This window comes from Mytilus edulis, chromosome 8 (assembly GCF_963676685.1).
Source record: "Mytilus edulis chromosome 8, xbMytEdul2.2, whole genome shotgun sequence".
In the NCBI taxonomy this organism is placed as follows: domain Eukaryota; kingdom Metazoa; phylum Mollusca; class Bivalvia; order Mytilida; family Mytilidae; genus Mytilus; species Mytilus edulis.
Genome location: NC_092351.1, coordinates 55,290,059 through 55,317,829, shown reverse-complemented (window position 1 = coordinate 55,317,829; position 27,771 = coordinate 55,290,059). Strand labels below are relative to the sequence as shown.

Sequence of the window (27,771 nt, the reverse complement as noted above, 5' to 3'; positions counted from 1 at the left end):
GGAATTTCTCGCTACATTGAAGACCTGTTGGTGACCCTCTGCTGTTGTTTTTTATTTGGTCGGGTTGTTGTCTCTTTGACATATTCCCCATTTCCATTCTCAATTTTACTGTCAATATTCTTTCTAACTTTTGAGAAACTATCGACCCTTAGATGTCGTATAAAGTTCAGTTGCAATTATAAGTATATAGTTAGCAAAGATACCAGGATTATAATTTAATACGCCAGACGTATATAAACGATATCCAAATCTTAGTAATATATGTAAGTATGTGCAAGCTGAACATAGACATACAAGAAGCACTAGACAAGACATTGTATCATTCCGATCTTTTTATTTTGTGTAATCGTTTGTTAAATACCGCTTTTTGTAAAATCTTGAAACTACTGTCTGTCATTGAATACCATTTGAAATATCATTATACTTTGTTTTACAACATAGATGACATAAAATCACCCAAATTGGAGATGGTAATACATTTCTACTATTTCCGAAGTGTTGGCAGCGTCATTGAAATGAAATAAGTGCACATTTAATAATGTATACTCACCCCAACATGCAGGCAACAACCAATTAACAATAGATTTTGTTGGAAAAACTATAATAACCATTCTCACTATAAGTATACCCTCTGCTAACATCATAGCAAAGTCTGTCAAGAACATATAATGTAAAGCAACTGCAATCGCTGTGCAGGCATTCTTTAAATAAAACGAATAAAAAACCATTACAAACTACAAAATGTATCTGACTTTGCCGCATGCTTTAAACTGAAATATGTATTTTATGTAAATGGTTTGTCACATTTCCAAAAGTCACCTCTTTTCGCGGAATCAACTACATGTCATAAAAGCTGAGTACTATGTAATAAACATGATAAAATGTTGAGTTTAGTTGGGTCTAACTGTTTATTTTTGGCGAATTTTGACATTGGACATGTTTAAGCTGTATTGTTTTTCATAAGGGTTCATTATATTATCATTATTAACAAGCTACAAACTATTTGATTGTTTATTCATTAGTAAATCATTTTGAATTTCAAATGGTAATTTTGATAACATAATCTGAAAAGTTTGACAAATCATTCATTTCATCATGTTCAGTCTTTCGGTCAATAGTAAGAGTTCCACATTATTAAATACCGTATTGTTCAAACAATTAGCTTGGCGTTAATTTAGCTCTGTTTAGTACCTTTTCATACAATTCAGTACCATTTTGTTGAGTACAGGTACATAACAGTTAACTCAATTGCAGTCTGAATGTAAGTGACTGTAAGCTTATAATTGGAACTGTACTGAATGTTCACCATCTGAAAACTGACCGAAAGACTGTAAATGACTTCATAATTAATTGTTCAGTCTTTTAAGAATTATTCAGAAAAATTGCATTTTAAATCAAGATTGATTTACTATTGGTTTACAATAGTACATGCCAAAAAAAGAGACAGCAAAACAGGACAGATGCCACATACGAAGTAGGATATCCTCCCAGAGCATCTGATTCACATCTGGACCGGTGGTCTTAACTTTAATGTACAATACTTGTAATCAGACTCAGAATTTAACCAATCAAAATGATTAATTTTGTGTTTCGAGCACGAATTTCGTTTTCCGAGTATGTAGTAAAGTTTCTTTTTTTTTATAAGATTACAAAGTACAAAAACAATAAAAAGTAAAGTAAAAGCAGATAGAACCATACCTAAAAGATAAAAGATAAAAATGCATTGAAGTAAAAATATAAAAAAACTAACACAGACGACTTACAACTAAGCAAACATGAACCCAAACAAAAACAGGAACTAAATTAAGTGGTGCTCTTGATTGTGAGGTATGAGCTGAGCCTAATTTATAATCCACACCATCGAGATGTTAACAGCTAGCTAATCTTGTTGAGATGTTGTTTTCAATTCTTTTAGGTCAAAATCAAGAAAAAATAGGGCGATATTGTTTACACAGCAATGGTAGCATATCCATTGTGATTTATAACACATATATTTCAGAAAAGGTACTGAATCGCTTCAACGTCCAAATAACTTTCGACAGAATATTTTCCAATTTTACTAGTAAGTACCATTCTCATTTAAAAAAAACACTTTTAATGCAAATATGATCAATTGTACTTCATATTTATGGACTGCTGGATTGTTGCTATCTAGAACAAAAATTACAATTGGAACGCTACACTAGTTGTTTTATCTTGAAAGTTAGTGATTTACCGACTATCATTGACACTTTCAGGACGTAAAATCATGTAAATGCAATTGTAGCTGTAGAGTTCCTTTTTTCTTAAAGTTAAATGGGACATGAGTTCAGCCTAGTTATATATTATATGGACATCGTAAACTGTTTTTTATTCTTACCTTATTCTCTGTACGTGTAATACCAGCTAGGAATATGACATAAGACAGAACTAAAGCTACACATAAGTTCATCAGTGCTTTTGTTCTATCATTTCTGACATACCTTTAAAAAATAATTAGGAAACAACTGAAAATTTAGTCATAATATTCGATCCAGCATTGAATTACAGGAAGCATCACTTAATATGCCCTTCAACTTCACAATGCTCTTCAACTTTGTACTTGTTTGGCTTTATAAATATTTCGATTTGAGCGTCACTGATGAGTCTTATGTAAACGAAACGCGCGTCTGGCGTACTAAATTATAATCCTGGTACCTTTGATAACTATTAATACAGAGGCTAAGCAGACGTCAATTCCTTCTGTAATATTAAGTGTTTCACAAGACATACCCAACGTAATGTACCCTTACTAGGTCACCGATTAAAAGAAACAAATGACTTTGATTGACGTTGCAAACCAATCATTTTCAAAATTTTAGTCAAACATAGAGCTGTAACAGATATTCATATACGGCTGAAGTTACACATTTACAGTAAACTTTGTGACTCTAGTAGAATAGACACAGATAATATGAATAAAAAACGATATTCTTATGCTTGAAATTTGTCGTTCAATTCAAATATAACATTCCTATGTTATTTCGTCACAGTAAGAGCCGATGACACAAGACGTCATTCGCGGTTGAAAACAATAAAAGAGATGCTTTCAGCTCTCCAATCGTAAACTTTTTATTTCTAAGCACATTGTAGCAAGTATTATTGCAACGCCTGAATACGGAGCATATATATCCTGGTTGACGGGGTTGATATGATATTCCAGGGCTTCAATTTCCGATCATGAATTTCTTGAAAGAGTGTTGCTGCTCATAAGAAAGCTATTGAAGCACGAGTTTTAAGTACTGAATTTTTGAAATCATCCCTTTGTAAGTTTTACGGACTCAATCGCGAATTGGTTAACCGTTATGGAATGTTCGTTTCAAAGATGATAACGGAGATGTTCCTCGTGTCATAACTTCAATCCCGTCCCTTTCTCTGAATGTGACCTACCGAATTATAGTGCTTATGGAGTGTGTATTACCACGAGAAACACGACGGGTGTCACATGTGGAGCAGGATCTGTTTACCCTTCCGGAGCATATGAGATAATTCCCTTTTTTGGTAGGGTTAGTGTTGCTCACACCTTTCTATGCTTATTTCAATGTACTGTTGTTGGTTTGGCCTCTTTTTTTTTGTATCCATGGTGTATCTTTTTATTTTTGGTGAATGCGTTTGAATGTCCCTCTGGTATAATTCGCCTCTCTTTTTCACGCTGAATATTTGTCATAGATTTAACTGGCGTAACTCAATGATAAAATAAACGTGAATTCGTTCTCTACAGAATTAACCTTTATATACTGATGCTACAATTGACGTGCATAAACTTCAATACAGACATTACAAGCTTACCTCCAAAGTACTATATGAATGACAATTGTCACAACTAGAAACAGAATAGATACTCCACATCCTATGGCTGAAATCATGCTCAATGGAAAGTTGTGAGGCGATGGCTTAAACAAATGGAAGTACGAATTTAATATGAGTCTTTGTATAATTTTAAATAAAATACAATGTATAAACGTTTGTCACTATTTGTACTATTTAAAAAAAAGTACTTATTGAATTCACAGGGAATGCCAGACTGTCATGTTTTTATTGCTACCTTTTTTTTTAACAATTTAACGACCTTGTAATGGTTTGGAAGATGTACATTCGTTTAATTGTGTAATGACCGGTTTAAATTTCGCATGTGTATATATAAATCCAGATCACATTTTTCTTTTTATTATTGGGGTTTGATAGCAACAACAACAAATATAAGCTACGTTTACAGTTTCGACCAATTATTTTGTAATACGAGATACATATTTTCTGTACTGATTGTAATATCTAATTTCGGGATATTATGTGAATACTAATTGGACTTTTATAAAAACTCATTCTTGGCCATTTTTGGTATAATAGTGAATCAGATCAGGCATGCAGTTATTTTTTTTTCTGTACAGAAAGTGATATCGAATATAGTTTGGTTTGATTAGAAGGTTTTAGAAAATTAGAAGCATTTTACGCATACATATTTAATGTTCGGTTGATCAAGTGAAATAAGAACATATGCTTCCCAACTACATTATTATATCGTTTATGTTTTCATTAAAAATTAAAGATGTGCAAATAAATACGGTTTACATTTAACATCTTAACGTTAAAGGGGCACTAGCCTCGAGATATATACAAAATATAATATATTAGTTTTTTTGTTCAATCATTAATGAAATAAAAATTTCGAAATAATAATTCGCTTTTAGCAGCCAGTATGGTTCAATTTGGACAAAATAAGCTATTTAAAAAGGCATTGATTTTGAATTATTCACTTGCAAGTGGATAATTCGACCTCATTGAATCCATATTCATGTGAACTTCAATTTAACCCCAAAACTTGATATGGATAACACTTGAATTGTATGTGTAAGGTTATTTAAAAGAAAAGAATGTCAACATTGAAAGTGATACAAAGGTAAATCATTTGATCGACTGATTTGATCCACAGAAAATCATTCTTATACAGGTAAAAAAGATGATAAACATTTATTTTGTATCTACACTATGAAATTAAATAGCCCTATAATAATCAAAGAGCACAAAAAGGCTTAATCTATTTATATCTATATTTATGTTAACATCGCTTATATGGTCATCGGTTGACTTTAGAGGTCAACTCGATAATTAATTAGATAGCGGTCTAGAATGAAAACACAAGAAACGAAGCTACATATTTTCATACCCGTGTCATGTTAATCGTGTATTTTATACTTTTAATAGTTTGAATTAACGTTATAAATCAAACATTAGAATTTGATTAAAATCGGTGAACATGAATTTGACAGCTGGTGCCCCTTCAAAGTAATACTTGGATGTGATATATACAGCATAAATAAATTAACATACTGTTCTTCCTGGGCTCATCAGTATGGCAAAATTCGTGGTGTGATTATATTTACATAATGTGTAAGAATCTCCGGACTCAGCTACTAGTGATCCAAAAGATGACCACGCTCCATTTACTGTATTCCTTTAATACAATTGCTTTTATCAGAAAAGTAGTATTGTTGAATGCAATGCAAAACTATATAATTGTTACAAAATTCATTAAAATAGATTTCTTTTCAGAAACTATATATAAATTGTATTTCAAAACATTACAAAAATGTGAATGTTTATTATGTGTTGTGTAAATTATTTGGAGAAGACATTCTAAGGGATATTTGATTTTAAAGCGGCTATAATTTATATTTTATTGAGATAAGAGTTCCACAATGTGTTTTATACAAAGCTTTGAAAACGACGAGTATTAGCATACAGATGTTTGAGACAACAAACTAAGAATGCAAATTTAAAACAAATCAATATCTATATAGATTGGCTTAAAATAGTATACATATAAAAGTATAATTTACATCAAAACTTAAATCGTTATGTGAAATGTTTCACATATATGTTCACATATATGTTTATTGATACTATCTGTGCACATTGAGAATGTAGAGTAATGGTTTTGATGTAATGAAATATAGCGGCACTGTGTGTAAATTTTATGGCTGTTTGAATTGAAATATACTTACGAAGCATTGAAATCCCAAAATCCACAAACTGGTCTGGAGTGGTTTCCCTTGAAAAAATATTTAAACTAAACATAATCCTAGACTTAACATTAGAGGACTGTTCTAGTCAAACGATTCTTCATGTTAGCCATTTGTTAATCTATCTAAAGTTTCAACACATTATATCTTTCATTTCATTTTATACTTGGAAGGAATTTTTGGAATTTTTGGTGCTCGGTGCTCTTCAACATTTTACTCTATTTGACCTTTTAAACATTTCTTTATTCGAGCGTCACTGATGAGACTTTTGTGGACGAAACGCGCGTCTGGCATAAAAATTAAATTTTAATTCTGGTATCTATGATGAGTTTATTAATAAAATTAGCGATAACTTGTATTATTATATCGTCTGCAATAAGTACACATTGCTGGTCTTACAAAGATTAGAAATATTTTTAACAACAAAAAAGGTAAATAAATAACAACACAAGATAAAATATAAACATTATGTCATAATCTATAAATTAAAAAAACTCCAAAAATATGAATGTCTTTTAAATTGTTTTATGAATCCCAATACTTTCCTAACAGTATCATGAGTATAGACATGTGATAGACGCTTACAAATTAAAACGAAAACAAAAATGTTTTATTGCTATCCATACGATTTTCCAACTTACTAATAAATGACCAAATCGTAATTCTAATGAATAATCCGAACACGATCCTGATTCAATCGAAACATCAGCTATGATCGAATTAACGTCATAAATTCCGTCAAACGACAGCACTTTCCTGAAGAAAACATAAACAGAAGTATCGAGTGTTTGCATACTGCATTGTATTGTTAAAGCGCAAAATTATTTTCGAAATACGACTATGAAATATCAATACAATTGAAGAATTCACACACAACAATGCTTAATAATATCAGTTACACAATCGGATATATTTCTTTCAAAAAATCATTTGCCGCTCACAGTTGTATACTACGAGATCTTCGACAATGAGTATGTTTCTCAATAGTATGGCATAAGACGAAGCATGTAGTGAACGGGTCTAGTTTTATCAATGGTTTAAATATTTGTAAATAAAAAGAAAATAAAGAATCTGATCTTGCATGTGCATCAATTAAGTACATTATCCATTGAACAAAAATAATATAGTTACGGCAAATCTATGAGCATTCAATATTACTTACCGATTTAAAAGCAAATATTTCGGAAATAAGCCTGATATATTTCGAAAGAATGTGCAACTATATCCAGTCAAATCTAAAAACAGATTCAAATATTAAAACTATTTATACATTGAAATATTTATAATTTACGTTCAAGTTTTGTCATATAATTTTAAATTGATATTTGGTATAGTGTTATGATGTTAACACATAAAAACCCTGATTAAATTTAAGGAACACACAAAAATGCAGAAGATACAAACAGCATAAATCTTGGAATACCAACCAATATCATGGCAAACAAACAATTGAAAGACGAATAAAAAAAAACTGCCTTATTAGGCTTTGAATTGCCCAAATATGAACCCTACAAGTTAGGAAATTTTTATCTGCTATATCTCTTTAAATACACTTAATAGTTATATCCGATAGAACATTTGTTTATTTGTTTCATTGTTTTATGCACCAAAACTTTATGAATAGGAACGCGTATCTCATGTCAAACATAATTGATAACAGCTAATTAGATATCATTTAACTTCGTAAACGGTTTACTTTTAATGATACTGCTGTACTATACGTACAGAATCTATCAAATATGTACTTACCGCTGCACATGCTCTGTTTTAGTTTCATTTCTGTCCCTGAATCTGTTATCCATGAGTCGTTTGTTTGTCGATCAGGAAAAGTGATTTCGGGAGAGCTACTCTTTCCTACTGTTATCACTTTTAATAAACAATTAATCGAACCATTAGATATTCAGGACAAACAGTGTTGAGAAACATGAATGAAATTGACATTAGTGTTTTCTGTATATATGTCAAAATGTTTATACAGTCTATTTTCTAGGATAAAAGTTCTGCTCTTTAAATTTTGATTTCGCTGGACTTGAACTGATTCTAATACAATCACTCCGCGTCCTTTATATCATGCTCTTAGACTGCATGTTTTGCAATAGATGCAAATGTTCAACTGCTCAAATAGGTCAGAGAGAGTACTCGTTCTGATATTGAGCAAGGGTTTTCGACTTAAATATGTTTTAGTTGATTTTTTTTATATCAAATGCTGTAGCCATATGATAAGTGTGTATTGAAACAGTTTGCGGACTGTGTAGAACAATAAGCAAATCTTTAGGTTAAAATGATGATACAATATGTTATAGTAAAGATAAAGGGTCTCATGATCACAATGTGTTAATTAGATATGAGGAACAAACCAACCAAAGTATGCGATAAAAAAAAAACAAATGTTAAGATTAACGAGAAAGAAACAACCACTGAATCTGAAGCTACTGGCTTGCTGCAAACACATAAATTGTGTAGTGGCCCTCTACGTGTACATGTTTGGGTGCGATCAAATAATTTCATTGGAGCTCTTTGTAGGGCATATATAAATAAGTTATATTAGTGTTTGTGTCTCCTACAGTGTATCTAGATATGAAGTGCATAAACAAAATACATATACGAAGTCGCATACTTTTAAAAAAGAAAGACTATAATAACGTTTAAAGTAAGCTTAAAAACTCAAACCAATATTTTCCTTTTTAACAGTCATAGACGATTCCCCATCCAACACATTACGAAAAGCACTAGTGTACTCTGTTACTGCTTTGACTACTGTGGTAACATCACTTGTTCCCTAAAAGATAACCATATACTGTTTTAAATTATAACGTAGCAACTTAATATTGCTGTGTCTGACCAATGTTTAATTTTCAAATTACTATAAGATTAAACACATTTTTTCTAGAGGTTATTGATGTGTAAACCGGGGCGATTAACTCACAAACTGAATAAAAGTCCGAAGGACTTTTATGTGGTGTTTGTGAGTAAGGTTATTGATGTGTAAACCGGGGCGATTAACTCACAAACTGAATAAAAGTCCGAAGGACTTTTATGTGGTGTTTGTGAGTAAGAGCCCCGGTTTACACATCAATAACCTCTAGAAAAAATGTGTTTAATCCTTATAATTCTTCATCCAAACATTTGCGATTTTATTTTTTTGTTGATGACTACTATATATATTTACCATCAAAAGCACAATGGCATGTCTTAACTAAGGAGTACGCCGCCATCTTGACTTTCTTAAAACCATAAATGTCCGATAAATAATACGGAATCTAAAATGAAATAGCACCTACCTCAAAAACTTTATTTTAATTAAATGTTATTCGAATTTGAAGCGTACACGTAACGAAATAATCTTCCCTTGAAAATTTCCATTCGTATGACGTCGTGTTTTGCCATGACGACAATTCGCTAAATCTTTCATGAAATTTCGCGGAATTTTATTAAATTTTATCTTTATACATTTTTTAAGCATTAGTGCGTTAAATTTATTTCTTTTTTTTGTTATATATGCACTAGAATAGTCACAACTGTTATGCAATTTTTTTTAAATCTCAGTTTGCTGAAAATCCCGGGATCACTGCAAGCTTATGTATCGCGCATGAATAGATTACAAAAGTAGTTTCGGAAACATGGTTTATCGAAGTGTAAACTTAGAGAAAAATTCTAATTGACCAATCCAATTCAAGTATTTATAGATATGCAAATCATATAAGTATTATAAAAACATATTTACAAAATCCATTGTTTAGAATAACAATTTCAACCAGATCTGATAATTCTTCTTTAATGAAGTCTCTCTCCTAATGCAATAGTATAACAGCAGTCATTTTATCTTTCCATTGGTATTTCTTATTTGTTGATATATTGAGAGAATGTGTTGATTTTTATTCAATAAAATAAAATGTCTAATACTGATTCAAGTATCTTGTGTAAGAAAGGAACACATCATATTTGTAAAAAAAAGACTGTATTTACTCGAACAAGATCTAAAAAATGACATTATCAAAATGTATGATTTGTTTTATTCCCGATGGATCAGTTTCATTCAGATGAGATGCCCTTCAACAGGTAACCAATAACCCATGGGAACCAGTCGAGTCTGCTTAATGACGTGTTCCCGTAATCTTATAAATGTCCCTTATGGTATCTTTCGCCTCTAATTCACTTCATAAATTTTACGGACGCCATCACGAGTTGGTTGACCGTTATGGAATAACCGTTTCACAAATGATATCGGATATGTTCCTTACGTTGTAATTACAATCCTCTTCCCTGTTATGAATGTGACCTACCGAATTAGACTACTTACCGAGTTTGTACTAAAATGAGCAACACGACGGGTGCCTCGTGTGGAGTAGGATAGGCTTACACTTCCATAGCACCTGAAATCAACTCTAGTTTTGGGTGGGGTTCGTGTTGTTTATGTTGTGTCATGTGTACTATTGTTTGTCTGTTTGTCTTTTTTTTTCCTTTTTAGCCTGGGCGTTGTCAGTTTATTTTCGATTTATGAGTTCGACTGCCCCTCTGGTATCTTTCGTCCCTCTTTTAGAATTGTTTTCGTTTTTTTTATAAATCTCCTTTTTGTATCTTTCGTCTCTCGTTTAGACTTGATACATAAGCTTTAAACAAAATGACATGCCGCTGCATAGCTCATGTCATTTAATTGAATGCTGCGAAGTTTAGTTTTTGTGCAGACTGCCTTTATCAAAAATAAGCTTAGAATAAAGGATACCATATAATGATATATCACAGAAAATCTGTCTCACATCTTGACGTTAAAAAAGAAATTGTCGAATCTTAAACAAAGGCAACAGTAGTATACCGCTGTTCGAAATTCACAAATCGATAGAGAAAAAAACAAATCCGGGCCAAACCCCAAATCGAGGAAAACCTATCTAACAACGAAAGAGATTATTTCCATCGAATTTGCAAATGCAAGCGCCGGTCTATGATAACATATCCAAGTTGAAACGATATTTTAAGGATTTATTTTTCTATCATAATGAACTTGGCAGAGGGTCTTCCTTGCATGCAAGAATATATTTGAATGGTTATACTTTGAAAAATTAAAGTCATCCTTTAAGATTTTTTCCCGTCGTCGTGAAATTGCTGAAAATTATGGAATATAAGTGTAATAGATAACCATGGATGTGTACCGATTATCATATTGACAGGTTGTCTGAATATTTATTTTGTGAAATATCAGCTGTGAGAAACAATATATGATCTTTTGTCAAGTGAAGGCAGCGAACGAGCTCAAAAAGGCTTTATACTGTGTCGAGCAGCTGATATTTTACAATATAAATATGCAGACAACCAGATAAGCGATTTTTCGGGTTGTATTTTGCGTATGTTGCACGATATAAACCATGATTTCTTTGTTTTACTATTAAATCAGAAGATAACCTGATAAGTTCGGGTCAAATTTCTCAACATCGATTCACACATATTGACCCAGTTGATATGTCCTGGAAGTTATTAAGGCAGGGTCAACGTACTTGACGTCATTTTTTCTAGGAGATGAACAGACTGTGTGATGACCGATAGTTCCTACTTATTGGTTGACAGATCTTCTCGAATGTTTCAAATATTTCAATAAATCGTTGTCAAAGCCTATCCCAGCACCCCAACTTCATAGATCATAAGGTGTTTCGAACATATATTTAGACCAATTAGATTTAACTAATTGACCATGGCCATGTCCATCGTCAGGAGCCCAAGCCATTGCATAGTGACACTTATTATAAAAATACTGTAATTTTTATTAGGGGTTCGACACCTCATGATCTGTCTGAAAAGAAAAGTTTTGCCTCTTCGTCATCCTTTCATGTATTCCAGTGATTTAAGATATTGTTCTTTATGTGTGATTTCTGTCTTGAAAACACAGTGGAATATACCAAGGGAGGCGACTGTAATACAGATTTGGCCTTTACCATTAATATGTCTTTTCTTTGTTTTGCAATCACTTCCTGCATAACCGGTTCATATCCAAATTTTGTTAAAAAGGGATGACGTTTAAAAATATCACCCTTGTCAAAATGATATTTACATCTTAGTTTTCTTACAAATTAATTGAAATCTGATGCTATGCTAGATTTTGCAAATTTGGTAGATATTTTAATCCTTTACTGAGTAACAAAATCTCATCGTCTTTTATTTTTTCAGTGGTGAATATTTTAACATATTCACGTGCTTTTCAATTGATTTTTTCCTCTTGAAAGAGCGAATCTATATCTTTCTATTTTTCTGATAGAAGGCCTTTTTCATGATAGCCTTTTTTGTTTTTTTCGCTCTCTTAAAGTGTCTGTTAGCCATGCTTACAGATCGGAGGAAATCGCCAGAAAGCAGTGTGCAATTCATTTCTTGATGTAATATTGATTTTTTATCAAGCCTGTATGAACCCACCAACCAATCATATATCAGTTACTCATTAGGAAACTAAATAAGGGGAAGAGGAGAACATTCCTCCTGGACATTGCAACCAATCATCATTCATTGCTTTATAAACTGACACGTATACCAGATGCATTTTGACAATTTGTCTTTTTAATTTATCAGACAATCAAAAACCATACATTTTTGTTTTGCAAATCTCAGCACTTTCTTATCAACTTATTCCTCTCACTAAAGAATCTTTGAAATATTGTTTTTTACTATGCAATGGCTTGGGCTCCTGACGATGGACATGGCCAACAACTGGTTTTTAGAACAAATGTGTTTATTACCGATGCAAAAACCCTATGAGTGAATCAATATTAATACAAAAATATGCCATCCTCAATGACCTGACAACAGTATCGTAACTATAACCCCTCTGAATAAGTCTGTTTAAAGGTTTGGTTATATTTTGAGGTAAAGGCCGACATTTTTGTGCTTTGTTAAGAATACACCTTTTTTGTGTATTAGAAAACTAAACATTGACCAATGAACCAAGCTCACTATCCCTATGTTGATCTTTCTGCGACAGAAGTCGCAGTCTCGACAAAAAAGTAGTGTATATTGCTGATCTATATTCGACTTGTGTTTTCATAAATCGTATAAGTGATCATGATGGTACATATGTCACAATTGATTGTGGTTTTAGTAAAAGTCGAACATATATTAAATCTATATGGGATTATAAGAGAGGATATTATGACTTAATGAAACAAAAAGTACTAAATACTAATTGGGAAAATTTTATTTCTGATGCAAGTAATGTTCATGTTGCTGATACAAATTTCACTTACATATTTATTAATATAGTATTGCGCGTATACCTACAAGGGACGTAACTATGATAAAGTTTGGTTTGATTCAAATTTACCACGGAAAACGAGAAAACAGGACATACATTTTGTATTTCGATTTTTTTTTATTCGTTCAAGTAGTACATCTGCTGAACATAGATATAAGCAACAAAGGAACAAGGTTAATAATTTAAAAAAGCAAGCTAAAAAGCATTCTATGTGACTATTAACGAGAATCTGGATGAACTGAAAGTTGCAAACAGTAAACAATATTGGAAGACCATCAATATGCTAATTAAAAGCGACATACCAACTCATGATATGTCTCCGCTTATATATGATTAGAGACCCGGATCAGAACTTAAACCTTGCGTATGAAGGAACAGAAAAGTCGGAAATTTTAAAGAAATATGTTTGTTCTATTTCTAATTTAGATAATGCAAATAAAAATTTACCGAAATTTGATGATCGCTGTCGTGATTTTCTTTCATAAATGATTATAAGTGAACAAGATGTACTTGATATTGTTTCCACGCTCGATGCAAATAAAGCTGTGGGACCAGATATTGTTAGCAACAGAATGTTACTTGCTGCTAGAAATGAAATGTCAAAACCATTATGTTTACTTTTAGATAAATCACTTCATGATGGAATATTTCCCGATCAAGGGAAAATTGCACCTGTTATTCCCTTATTCAAAGGTGGTGACAAATCTGTCTCCTTATTGTCATGTGTGAGTAAATTATTGGAACAAATTGTTTAAAAAAATACTTTTAACCATTTACATGCATAAAAACTGTTGTATAAGAATCAATCTGGATTTATTCCAGAATACTCCACTACGCATCAATTGATTGAACTTTACAACAAAATTTAATTGGCGCTAAATAATAAGCTAGTAACTAGCATTATATTTGCTGATATAAGTAAAGCATTTGATACTGTTTGGATTAAGGCATTACAATACAAACTTAAAAAATATGGTAAAAGGAGATGTGTTGGTTTAAAAGCTACCTGTGTGGCCGATCTCAGAAAGTTGTCTTAAAAGATTTACTTTCAAAATTTTGAAAATTAAACGCCGGGGTGCCTCAGGGTTCGGTTTTAGGACCGTTATTGTTTTTGGTATATATACATGTTATGTTATTTGTATGGAGAGTTGTCTCATTGGCACTCACACCACATCTTCCTATATCTATGACATAACTGATGGTTTTTCTGGATTTGGGAGGCTTTTTGCAGATGACACTTCAATAGGTCATACTGCTCCTAATGAATCCATTGTGAGAAATTTAATCAGCACATATATTGTTTATTTAAGTGCATGGTCAAAAAGATGGCTAGTGAAGTTTAACCCAAATAAAACAGATATAATGGTATTCAGTATGAAAACTATACAAAGTAATTTTTCTTTTGATTTTGATGGTGTTACATTAGAGCCAGTTCATACGCATAAATATATTGGTGTAATATTTAGTAGTGACTGTAAATGGAGTAGGCATGTTGATAAACTGATAGACAAAAATCCATTGATTCGCTTAAAAAAGTTTCCTTTTGTTTTCATGCCTTTTTTCTTAATTTATTTGTTAGTATGAAATATTTGATGTGTTCATTAATTAATGTATATACTTTGTTTTGATTCGGAGAAGACATTACTAGTTTTAGTTATTAGTTTTAAAACTTGTGTCTGATCCTATGGTTATTTTGAACAATAGAATATGTTTAAATTAAATTCTGTTTTCAGAGATGATGATATTTTAAAAATATTAACAAAAACGGACGGATAATAAACGACATCGAGGAAAGTCAAGTGATGACAATAGATCAATAGTCATTATAAGGTATTTATTATATATTTAGCAATTTTTTAAGTTTGCTTTCACAATTTTTGGCTTGATAAGACCTGTTGGTGACCTTCTGCTGTTGTTTTTTTTTCTATGGTGGGGTTGTTGTCTCTTTGGTACATTCCCCATTTCCATTCTCAATTTTAAGATATACAGCACGAGGTGTTTAGAATAATACAACATACATACTATATATTAATGAAATATGTAATCATCTTTTCTTAGAATACTAAAGTGTTACTTTTCAGAGAAGGTTGTTACCTTATCTTTTAGTTCTTCCCATGACCTATGGTATTTTTCATCTAATAATTCATTGCAGATCGAACCAAAATTCTAAAATATATAAAGAAAAACATAGATTAAATAGAAACTAGAGGCTCTAAAGAGCCTGTGTCGCTCACCTTGGTCTTTGTGAATATTAAACAATGGACACAGATGGATTCATGACAAAATTGTGTTTTGGTGATGGTGATGTGTTTGTAGATCTTACTTTACTAAACATTCTTGCTGCTTACAATTATCTCTGTCTATAACAGTACTTTCTGTGGAAAATGTTATTGAAAATCTTCAAATTTTAACAAAATTGTTAAAAATTGACTATGAAGGGCAATAACTCTTTAGGGGGTCAATTGACTATTTTGGTCATAGTGACTTGTTTTTAGTTCTTACTTTGCTGTACATTATTGCTGTTAACAGTTTATCTCTATCTATAATAATATTCAAGATAACAAAAAAAACAGCAAAATTTCCTCAAAATTACCAATTCAGGGGCAGCAACCTAACAACCGATTATCCGATTCATCTGAAAATTCCAGGGCAGATAGATCGTGACCTGATCAACAATTTTACTTCCTGTCAGATTTGCTCTTAATGCTTTGGTTTTTGAGGTATAAGCCAAAAACTGCATTTTACCCCCATGTTCTATTTTTAGCCATGGCGGTCATCTTGGTTTGTTGGCCGAGTTACTGGACACATTTTTTAAACTAGATACCCCAATTATGGCTAAGTTTGGTTAAATTTGGCCCAGTAGTTTCAGAGGAGAAGATTTTTCTAAAAGATTACTAAGATTTACGAAAAATGGTTAAAAATTGACTATAAAGGGCAATAACTCCTAAAGTGGTCAACTGACCATTTTGGTCATGTAGACTTATTTGTAGATCTTACTTTGCTGAACATTATTGCTGTTAACAGTTTATCTCTATCTATAATAATATTCAAGATAATAACCAAAAACAGCCAAATTTCCTTAAAATTACCATTTCAGGGGCAGTAACCCAACAACAGAATGTCCGATTTATCTGAAAATTTCAGGGCAGATAGATCTTGACCTGGTAAACAATTTTACCCTGTCAGATTTGCTCTAAATGCTTTGATTTTGAGTTATAAGCCAAAAACTGCATTTTACCCCTATGTTCTATTTTTAGCCATGGCGGCCATCTTGGTTGGTTGGCCGGGTCACGCCACACATTTTTTAAACTACATACCCCAATGATGATTGTGGCCAAGTTTGGATTAATTTGTCCCAGTAGTTTCAGAGGAGAAGATTTTTGTAAAAGATACCTAAGATTTACGAAAAATGGTTAAAAATGGACTAAAAAGGGCAATAACTGCTAAAGGGGTCAACTGACCATTTCGGTCATGTTGACTTATTTGTAAATCTTACTTTGCTGAACATTATTGCTGTTTACAGTTTATCTCTATCTACAATCATATTCAAGATAATAACCAAAAACAGCAAAATTTCCTTAAAATTATCAATTCAGGGGCAGCAACCCAACAACGGGTTGTCCGATTCATCTGAAAATTTCAGGGCAGATAGATCTTGACCTGCTAAACAATTTTACCCCATGTCAGATTTGCTCTAAATGCTTTGGTTTTTGAGTTACAAGCCAAAAAATGCATTTTACCCCTATGTTCTATTTTTAGCCATGGCGGCCATCTTGGTTGGTTCGCCGGGTCACGCCACACATTTTTTAAACTACATACCCCAATGATGATTGTGGCCAAGTTTGGTTTAATTTGGCCCAGTAGTTTCAGAGGAGAAGATTTTTGTAAAAGTTAACGACGACGGACGACGACGACGGACGACGACGGACGACGGACGACGGACGCCGGACGCAAAGTGATGGGAAAAGCTCACTTGGCCCTTCGGGCCAGGTGAGCTAAAAAGAGAAACAGAACAATAGTACACAAAAAACAACATCACTATTGAGAACTCTTGGTTTCATATTTGGTTATAATTCCAAAAGAAAATAGTATAGACCTATGATTATCCTGGATTTTCTCTTTACTAAGTGTTTTGGGGGTAATTGTAGAGTTTCCAAGTGAATTGTCAATACCTAATTCATTAATCAAGCAGTGTATTTGTTGTTTGGGGCTTTATCAGTGGGGACATCATCTTATTTGTCATGAAGGTAGGATAAGTGTTACAATATTTGAGTCTTTAAACATTGTTAAAGATTGTGTGACATGGGTATTTATGGACTCATTCAGTTTCTTAAATATAATTTGTAACAACGACTTTACAGTCCTAATCCATTCGGAAAAGTGTCTATGTCTTCTTTCTTGCGTTTAACCCATTGTCTCACATAATACTCGATTACGATTTGTTTAAAGTCTAAAATACTCTAGAATGATGTGACATACTGAAAATGCATTTTGTCTCCTCGGTTATCCCTCTGTTTATTTGGGAAACGTCTATATGGAGTACATAATAAGGGTTATTTATATAGGATGTAATGCAAGTTGCATAATATCGAAACCTTCTTAGAACAATTATCTTCGTAAGTCTTCGTAGTCTATCTTAATGCAAACATCAAATGACTCAATTATAGTCAACGATACATCTTACGGGGCGATGGATCATATAATTATGATAGAGTACACTACACAATATTATATATAACAAGTCTAAAAGCGTACAACATCCCCATAAAATAACAATAACATAAACAAATGCTAGAAATTTCGGATTACAGATATCCGTCATCAGTATGATCATGGTGTTAATACAAATATCTATATCAATGTCCCTTCAAAAAAGAAAGAAAATACTTAAAGTAAGACAACACATTATGCATGTTGATTACTTTACAAAAAGTACTGAATGAATCGGGTAATCGATTCAATTTCTATGCTGGTTATACATAATTATGTTTATGGATTATTTTTACTATTTCATATGTTATCTGAATGAGTTATTTACCTCTAGCTGATCGACAGAAATTTTATCTGTATCATTTGTTACATATTTCGCTATGTCTCCTAGTAAAGCTGAAACCGTTACTATATCGCCAGTCCGTAATTCATTATTCGACTTTGTTATATTTGCTAGATTCCCAAGGGTAGCACTCACAAGTGGAAACTCACTGTCTCCAGCTAATAATTTGTCCATCTTAAAAAAAAATGATAACATTTCTACGTATACATTTATATGATGTAGCTAAATTGTCTATACTAAATTTCGTCAAATCTAAAAATTTGTTTATAGTAAATAGGAGGAACCTGATGTTCAGTAGTTTGTTAATGTGGATCATAAGTGTTTCTCGTTACTCATTTTTTTTATAAATATTAGACCGTTGGTTTTCCTGTTTGAATGGTTTTACACTAGTCATTTATGGGGCCCTTTATAACTTCTCGGTGTGAGCCAAGGTTCCCTGTTTTAAACGGTAGTTTGATCTGTAATGGTTAACGTTTATAATTGTTACTTGAATGGATAGTTGTATCCATCAATACAACACAAAACACAACAAAGAAAACTAAAAACTAACCCAACCAACAATCTGGATAATATCATGTGCTCCGGAAGGCTACGAAGATATTACCACACATATTGCATGCACCGTCGTGTTGTTATTTGTACAGTGGGATTCTTCGATTCGTTGTTTATACGTGTTTATACGTTGTGTCGGCTGACAAATTAGACCTCGTGTTTTTAGAAGTATTGATTTATTTTTTACCTATTCGATTCAAATAGTCAAGAAAACGGGAATAATATATATTATAATTATGTGCATCCACTTGCTGACTAGTTGTGTTAGCGGGAATCCTCTTGTTTTATCCATTTAAACATTTAAATGCCTTAACCAAAATTGCCCATTAACCCCCTTTTTTTCTTTTTTATAAATCTTTTACATGTACAATTATTGGCCATCTGCAGAGGTCATACACAATATTATAAACCTCTCCCTTTCACACCGGTAAAGCTTACCGGTGAAACCAATTTGAAGATTTTTTTGGGACATTAAGACACGTTTAATCGCCATTTGCTGACGTACAGATGTGGTTAAGGGCTCAAATTATTCCTCAGATAACCAGCAATGCGATTTAATGTGCATCAAACCTCTATCATTAATAGTTAATAAACAAGTCGCCCCTTACTGATGTTTAATTTTTCTGTAAAAACCATTTATTTTTGTTCGAATTTTGAGGGATATTCTCAAAAAGAAGTGCAAAGAAAACTGCTCTTTTAAGAGGATTTATGTCTTTTTTCAATAATTGTGCAGTGAGGTTTTGAAGAATAGTATTAAACTAATAGTTCTAACTTGTACACTAGTTGCAAATGTAATTTTTAGTGTAGCAGCGCAATCACAAACTTGAATTACGCTAAAAATCGGAAGTCATTTCTTAAAGACATTATGAGAAAAGAGACAAAAACCGCTAAAATATTCTGAATTTTTTTGGCAAAGTTGAAATAGATGTAACAAAACATGGTTTCGTAAGTGTTGCGGTATACTAAAGTTGAAAACACTTTTGTTTGAATGAAGAAACATGTATATTTTAATGAAAAAATGACAGTTGAAAGAGTGGATTCCTCCTAGATTTGCGTAAAAATCATGCATTTGGCAACAAAAAATTATCATCTGAACAAACAATTACATAAGAAAACAAACTGGGTGAGAATCTTTATATATATTTTTTTTTTCATTTCTTTCGTTGTAGTAGACTTAAGTACTTAAATTTCGATAAATTCACTACAATGCCAGTGGCGCAGGGGTACGCTGATCAATCCCAAGGCGCTAAGATTGAGAGTTCGAATCTCACTGCCGGAGTTTGAAAAATAATTTCCTATATTAAATGTAACTTAACTTAACTTAACTTAACTTAACTTAACTTAACTTAACTTAACTTTACTTTCAATTTCAAAAAGGAAAGTAACCTACGAATTTTTTTTTAAAAGAATGTGTGTGCAAAATTGCCCCCCCTTTTTTACCCCCTTTGTTCCATCGGGCTCGGTCAAGGGTGTCCCAGAATGAGCTAGCATTGGTAATTCAATGAATTTTCCTTTGTAAAAACAAAGTTTAGGTTGCTGATTGATTGAAAACGAATTAGACAAATAACTAGGGTCTATGTTAGAAATCGGACAAAAAGAGCGTCTAAAATCAATTATTTTGAATGTTACGGACATCGATATTTCAAGGCCTATAGCACGTTATGCCTCTATTTATACCACTATGATAACTTATATGGCTTCAACAGACTCGGGGCATTGTGTTTCCATCAAAACCTGACCCTATTAGCCCACCAATATGTCTCTGCACGACTTTTTGCCCAAGGATTTTGTATTTTTTCACTTTTTCTCCAACAGTCACGTGACTTTTGGAAATATACCACGTGACCAAAAAATGACGAATTATCTTCAAACTTAGTTTTTTGAAATATTTTACCAATTATCTTTCATTTGAGCCCAACATGCATGGCATGTGTACAAATGTATGACAATTGATGCGAATTCTGTATTCATTTAAACTTCGATAATGTATTTTCGATAAGTAAAGGTCTAAAATGCATGAAAGGGAAAGGGTTAAACTGGTCAATGATAAAGAGATGAAAAATCAAGATAAAACACTTCCCACCAAAATTTCAATGGCTAATATCTCGAAAACAAGCACACAGACCTATAGTTTTGTTTAGCTCTTTTGGTTTCATTATTAATCCTTTTTGTAATATAGACTAGCGTACTGAAAAGCTTGTTATTTTGAAACTGAGAAGCGAACTTCCTTAAGTACACTAACTACCTGTTGCATGAGATTTTTAATGAATTTACTTCTACACTGAGTGTAGTCCGGTTCGTCCCACATTCCACTACTGCTACAATTCCTTGAAACGGTACCCGTGTATTCACCTGTACAGGATACAGTGACTAGTGTGTTTCCTGCTGTTCTGTTCCATTTAATATCAAATCTGTCCGTATTTTTTAAACAACGATACATTGACTCTGCAATCATTAGATACATGTTAATCTAAGATACAATTCGCGTTCTAGAAGTATTTTTTAATATTGAAAAAAAGTTTGATAATATCAATAAACATATTATTATTTGCAATTTTTACTGAAAATATTTTCAAAAAACAACAGGGAGGATGATCGGTATTATTTGTCATGTTAATGAAAACCAATTAAACTAAGCATATTTGTCATTATTTGTTGGAATGTTATTTTGATTCCTTGTTTTTTTAATATACACCCTAGTAATTTTAAAGACGTTTTGATCCCTAGTTGAACTTATTGAATATGAAGCTCTGGAAAAAATAAAATAGTGTTCTACTACACTATAATAGAGATACAGCTAAAGTTATGAACTAACCGTGTATCGATCACACACCATGTGCATGACAGTACTAACAAAAATCAAAACGAAACAAAACGCTATTCTGAAATACTAAACATTTAATGACAGTAATCAAATTATTTAATATCTGAATATTGAATATTTCTTGAAAAGCACACCACGAATCAAAACAACAATACATATAATCAATACTAATTAATCATGCGTTTTATATACATCTATTGCTATTTACGTTCTAAGAACACTCAAGATTAGCATTAGTTGTCAATTAAATTCGTGTTATTTTATATTTAGTTGACTATTATTAATTTTTGCCTGTTCTGTTTTGCCTGCTCTGATTTGCCTATTGCATTTTTAGTCTTTCTTTGACAAACATATGCTTTTTTCTTTTGCAGATGTAGTACATCTGGAAAGAGTTTATTACAATAAATGGTCGAAAATAATAGCTAACCTTCTTCACAAGAACTATCACAGGGTTCACACAAAGACACGTCACTAGGTAAAGTGGTATTGCTACCTGAAAAATATGAGCATTACAGTTGGACTATGGAATACAATAAACATTAGCGAACTTCATAAACAGTTTATTAAAAAATTGTTTGTAGTCAGATAATATTTCCTCTTTTGTTTACAAATTTATGTGGATATTTTTTATTCCTATTTTTTTATCTTTACCTTTCTGACAAATTGCTATAATTTTTTCAGGTACATGCAAATGATATATTTTGACAATTCTTATACGTTATAAAAAGAACAAAATTGCTGCAAATGGTTCTCATTTAATTTGATTTCGTTAAATGAAACATACACCATTTATCAGATTGAAATACAAAAAATAAGAAGGTGTGGTATGAATGATAATGAGACAACTCTCCATCTAAGTCACAATGTCATAAAATTTTCACATTTTATTTTGGTGTATTTCTCTTTCCTGAATGTTTTTGCAATTATTTGTACTGTCGTTCTGTCATTTAAGCTATCATTTAAGTGTTATATTTAGCATTGCAAATCATGCTCGAGGTTTGGCTAGCCTGGTTCAACAACCATTTTTTTATTGAAATGTCATGTACCAAGTCAGGAAAATGGCAGTTGTTTCTGTGTATGTTATTACATTGTCGTTTTTATTTTGTTGCACTTAAGTGCTTCTGTTGTTTCGTTGTTTTCCTTTCATAGGTGATGTGTTTCCTTCAGTTTTAGTTTGTAACCAAGATTTGTGTTCTCTCAATCGATCTATGAATTTCGAACACCGGTAGACTATTTTTGCATTTAATAATAGCTTATAGTACTACCGTCAACACGGAGAATTGGCTCACACCGTGCAGCAAGGTAGTTTTGTTTATACGTGTATCCAGAGACCGTTGCATATTAACAAAAATGTTTACTGTACCAAATAATCCGTATGACACAGTAAATCGGTAAAATTGCAATATCATAAAAAATAACGAAACAATAATTTCATCAATGGAAAGAACGTGTAAATGTCAATATTATATTAAAATATGTTCTATTTAAATGCGATATCTACATTATCTTGTTAAGAATTTTTCTCATTAACGCCGCTTGAAAATCTAATACATTTTTCGTAATACTTTCACAATCATACACCATAAGATTTTGATAAGCTTTAACCACCTACACAATAGAAATTCTACCAATGACGTGATTTTTACGGTTCGCAGTACAAACAATGAGACAACCTGCATCTAGCCTAGGGAAATCATGACACAAATGAGTGAGTACTGTGGATATATTTACTTTCGTAGGTATCAAATTTCTGCTATAGAAGAAAACTTACATTTTCGTGTATAATTTTTATTTCATCTCGTAGTTTGGCAAAAGTCTGCCTGAGAACTCATGTGCAATTTTTTTTCGTTGAACATCAAAATTCGGGGTTTAACTGTACCCATGACACACACGACAATTGGTATCCCACTAATAATAATTAAACTATAGTATACTTTTAATGTGCAATTTGAAATATTTACAGTTCACTTCCTTTGTTTAACATCCAAGTAGTTTTACTTAGATTTGTTAAATTGTTCGAAATTTAAAGATTAAAAATAGAAAAAAAGTTTGTAAATTACAAAATAATAAGAGCAAAAGAAATGTGAAAAATGGATATACATTTTCATATTACAGATAGAATATACCTGATTTTTTAAGTGTACGAATCCTTGGTTTAGTTGTGTACTGACAGAATGTGCTACAGACAGGAACAGTTTTATCTTGGATACTGCCCGATTGATATACTCTCTCCTTAGGATATACGGTACCATCCTCATCTGAAAATATTTACTTGGTAAATAAATATATTAATTATTGATATCTGTCAGGAGTTTTATGACAGCTCTATAAATTTTGCTTGCTCACATCTTGTTTTCCTTTTTTCGTAAACATACTATTCGTTTTTGTTTTTGTTTGTTTGATATTATAGTAAACAATCAATAAACGTTTAATTAACAAGCAATATAACAAACAGAACAAGCTGCATGTATACTTTACATGCATTGCAATCGCATAGGGTAGCTAGTTACTTTGAAAAACAAATCGATCAAGAAAATATAAACAAGCAGAAAGATATAGTTTTACTAGGTGATTTCGTAATATTCAACATCAATAAAGCACAAACGCTGAACAAGCTATATGTATTTTGTTAAGACTCTTAAGGTTTCAAAGATTGAACCGTTTTGTATTAGTTAGAGACAACATAACTGGTTTAATAAAATTAAACGATTTGAAAAAGTTGGAAATTTAAACAAGAAAAACATTAAAAAAACATTTTAAGATTTAAAAGATGTTAATATGTCAAAGGATATTCCTGACTTGGTACGACATTTTCTTGAGTAGAAAACGGTGGATTTAACCAACAAAATTTTATATCATGATCGTTTGTAGAGTAACATTTCCCTAGTATGACAGCCAATAAATTCCATCAGATAGATAATTCATATTTGGTACAGTTAGATTTCACATACCTGATAATAGATAGAAATAGAATAAATCATCTGCCACTTTGGTTAGTTTCATGCATAGGTATACCCATTTTGTGTTTCCACTAAAATCAACGTAGCTTTCATCACTTCTGAATATAGAAATAACGTTATGTAATGTCAAAAGCGTTACCATTTATTAATTAATTTGAATTCACTTCTTTAAAAAAGATATTGTAAGTATTTCTGTGCGTTTTCTGAAAGTTAATGTTAAAATCTGTGATTGGTTCAAATTATTTGTCTACATAAAATTGGAATTGAATTGTGCTAGTAAAGAGTACAAATCATCGTGGCTCCTGCTATAAAAAAAAAAAAAAAAAAAAAAAAAAAAATCGGAAAGAAAAACAAAGTAAATGTGGTCGTGTGGTTTTATTATGTTAACCTTGATATTTTTTTTTAATATTTATTAGCCATCATCAATTTTCTTATAGTAATTTCAGGCATTTCACGGAGACGAATTAACCATCTAAAACACGGAAAACAAACAACGAACATATATCCTATAAACATAGTATTTCAGACTTAACACTAAACAACACGAACCCTTTCAAACATTTAGGCCGCTCTCAGGTGCAACGAAAATGTACAAATATCCTGCTGCAAAAAAGTTGAGCAACCAATTTCACATTGGGTACTAGTTAGTTATTCGCATATGCCACGTCAAGTATCATAGTTAAAAAGTGTTTTAAAAGGAGTTGGATAGATGTGTTGAAAAACAGATAACGAATCTCATGCAATGTATCACCTAAAAGTGTATATTGATTTGACACCAACTATTTATTTTTATCAGTCTACCCTTAATTATCTTGCTTTAATACATAATACTCACTTAAAAACGGCAACCGAAACAGCACTCGACAGTTTTAAGTTAGCGATACAGGTCCACGCATTCAATACTGTACCTAAAGCATTTAATGTGATGTTTGATGGCTTTGTAAGAGTTGTTCTTCCAAAAGTGAGTGTCGTTGTCTGTGCGTTGTTCGAAAGGTCTGTATACTGATAATCCCAGACGAAATTATGTAGTTCTGGGGGAAGGGTACATGCTGCAATATGCATAAACGAAATGTGAAACAAAAAGCTATGACAAATTCAGGGACGTCTTTCTCTAGCAAAATATTCTAACTATGAGAATTATGCTGGCCTCACTAAAGAAAATAATGCGCGCACTACACACAGTTTTGTTATTATCTTTTTTAATGAATAATTTATGTGATCATGACATCATCAACAGAAGACGATCACAAATATATTTTTCTAGTGTTATTTCTTTATTGATTATTTCAATTTATTTCCAATGAGAAGCTCATTGGCGGTGCTGTCCTCTGCTATACTTCTTTCACCTGATCCTTGTGTTTAACAGACGTAACCTTTTTCAAAAATATAATAAGCCGTAATGGTTTTTTTGGGGGAAGTCTTTCAATAGTTTTCTTGTATTTTTAATGACTTCCAAAAATATTTGCTTTTGTTTATACATATAAGTGGCGTCATTTAGGAAGAAAGAACTAATGGTTCAATGTATATATATTTTTGGTCGACCTGTTAGTCAAATGCGTTTTATTTAAATATACTTTTTCACTCTTTTGGTCTTTTGGAAAATGTTGTTTGTGCTGTATTTTGACCCTTCTACCAGGAAATTTGTTTTACATGCACACGTATATAAAAAAAAATTATCCAACGCAATCATGTTTGAACGTAGTTTTCAATTTAGACTTGTTTATATTTTTTCGTTTGGGCTTGTATCATATTTTTCCTCCGATTTATATGATCCGTTCATCCTATATTGACTCATTAAATTCAATCAAGTCTATCTTAAATTGAGGGTAAATTATATGGTCTTCGAAAGATCATTCGAACGCACCTCGATAGCAGCCACCATATTTTGAGTACGCAAATATTTTTCTCCAAGCTAACTGAAATATGAACTAAAGTGACACAAACTTGTCAACCAATGAAAGCTTGAGTAGTTAAAACATCATATCCAAGGAGGGATGAAAAATTTACCTAAATTAACTAAATATTTCAGTTTAAAAGGGACACATATCTGAAGACCATTATATTGCGGTAACCTAAACAAAACAACAATGGCCGCCAAAACAACCCGATCTCAAATAAACACAGACGTATAGAGCCTTGTTAAGTTTTACAATGTAACAGAAACATATAAAAATAGTCAGAAATCTTCAAACGGAAAGATAATCCCCTTCGAATATATTGATAAATCGTTCTACAAACAAAAAGGAAACTCTCCCAGCTTTATAACATCAAATACAAGAATTCATGCATGGATATCTGCTTTCGGAGATCTTATTTACAACAAGGAAGGCAATGGTTTTGATGACACATGGATTGATAAGAAAGCTGAAAATGAGAAAATTATTCAAACTGAATTTGTTGTGTCCAACAGCTTAGACTCTGATGATGACTTTCTTTAAAAAATCATTATATATCTTACCACTGGGAAAATTTTGATCCAAGTAAAAGGTTGGGAGACATTTTGTGACAACACATTTCAAGCCTGTAAACAACTGGTCGATAATCTAATTAGTAAACTAGACAAAAAAGGAAATGACAACTGTGTAAGTGTCACTTCAAATGACACCAATACTGACATGACTGAAGAAACTAATCCAACAATTCTTCTTACCAGTTCAATGACAAATTCTGAGAAAGATAATGAAAATCACAAGACTGAAAATAAGGATAAAACACTGAATAAAAGTGAGAAACATGCTCCCGTTACAAATGCTACAAAAAAAGATGAAAATTATATAAATTTACCAGAACAGGTTGATTCAAATGCAGTCCTAATGATTAACAACAGGTTAGACATTTTTGAAGAATCTTTAGTCAAAATTACTTCAACTCTGGTCAACACAATAGACATTTTAGGAATAAATCATACAGATACTCTGCAGGAACTTCGAAAAATCAAAAAATCAAAAGGTTCATCTGAGACACTCCAACCTGAAATAAAACTATTTGAAAATCAAATAAAAGAAAAAGATAATATGATTAGTTCATTAAGAAAAGAAGTTCAACAACTTAATGAATTACAAGATAGAAAGCAAAAGAAGAATGTAATAGAACTTGAAAACACAAAAACTGAACAT

At 31.9% G+C, this 27,771-nt stretch overlaps 1 protein-coding gene across 3 annotated transcripts in view; it reads right to left on the bottom strand.

Moving 5' to 3' along the window:
• Nucleotides 1–27,771, bottom strand: part of LOC139485910 (adhesion G protein-coupled receptor B3-like) — a 54,446-nt gene that overhangs the window by 5,578 nt on the left and 21,097 nt on the right. For 2 of the 3 annotated variants that reach the window (XM_071270572.1, XM_071270573.1), the window contains exons 6-21: nt 25,491–25,704; nt 24,647–24,753; nt 23,822–23,953; nt 22,123–22,188; nt 21,117–21,316; nt 18,305–18,493; nt 15,361–15,432; nt 8,709–8,817; nt 7,788–7,904; nt 7,201–7,273; nt 6,680–6,794; nt 6,021–6,067; nt 5,347–5,470; nt 3,808–3,911; nt 2,360–2,462; nt 551–701 (exon numbers count right to left, since the gene is read on the bottom strand). In XM_071270572.1, the coding sequence (XP_071126673.1) occupies nt 551–701; nt 2,360–2,462; nt 3,808–3,911; nt 5,347–5,470; nt 6,021–6,067; nt 6,680–6,794; nt 7,201–7,273; nt 7,788–7,904; nt 8,709–8,817; nt 15,361–15,432; nt 18,305–18,493; nt 21,117–21,316; nt 22,123–22,188; nt 23,822–23,953; nt 24,647–24,753; nt 25,491–25,704 (1,923 nt within the window). The remainder of the gene's footprint in view (nt 1–550; nt 702–2,359; nt 2,463–3,807; nt 3,912–5,346; nt 5,471–6,020; nt 6,068–6,679; nt 6,795–7,200; nt 7,274–7,787; nt 7,905–8,708; nt 8,818–15,360; nt 15,433–18,304; nt 18,494–21,116; nt 21,317–22,122; nt 22,189–23,821; nt 23,954–24,646; nt 24,754–25,490; nt 25,705–27,771) is intronic. The other variant, XM_071270574.1, reaches the window with a different exon arrangement.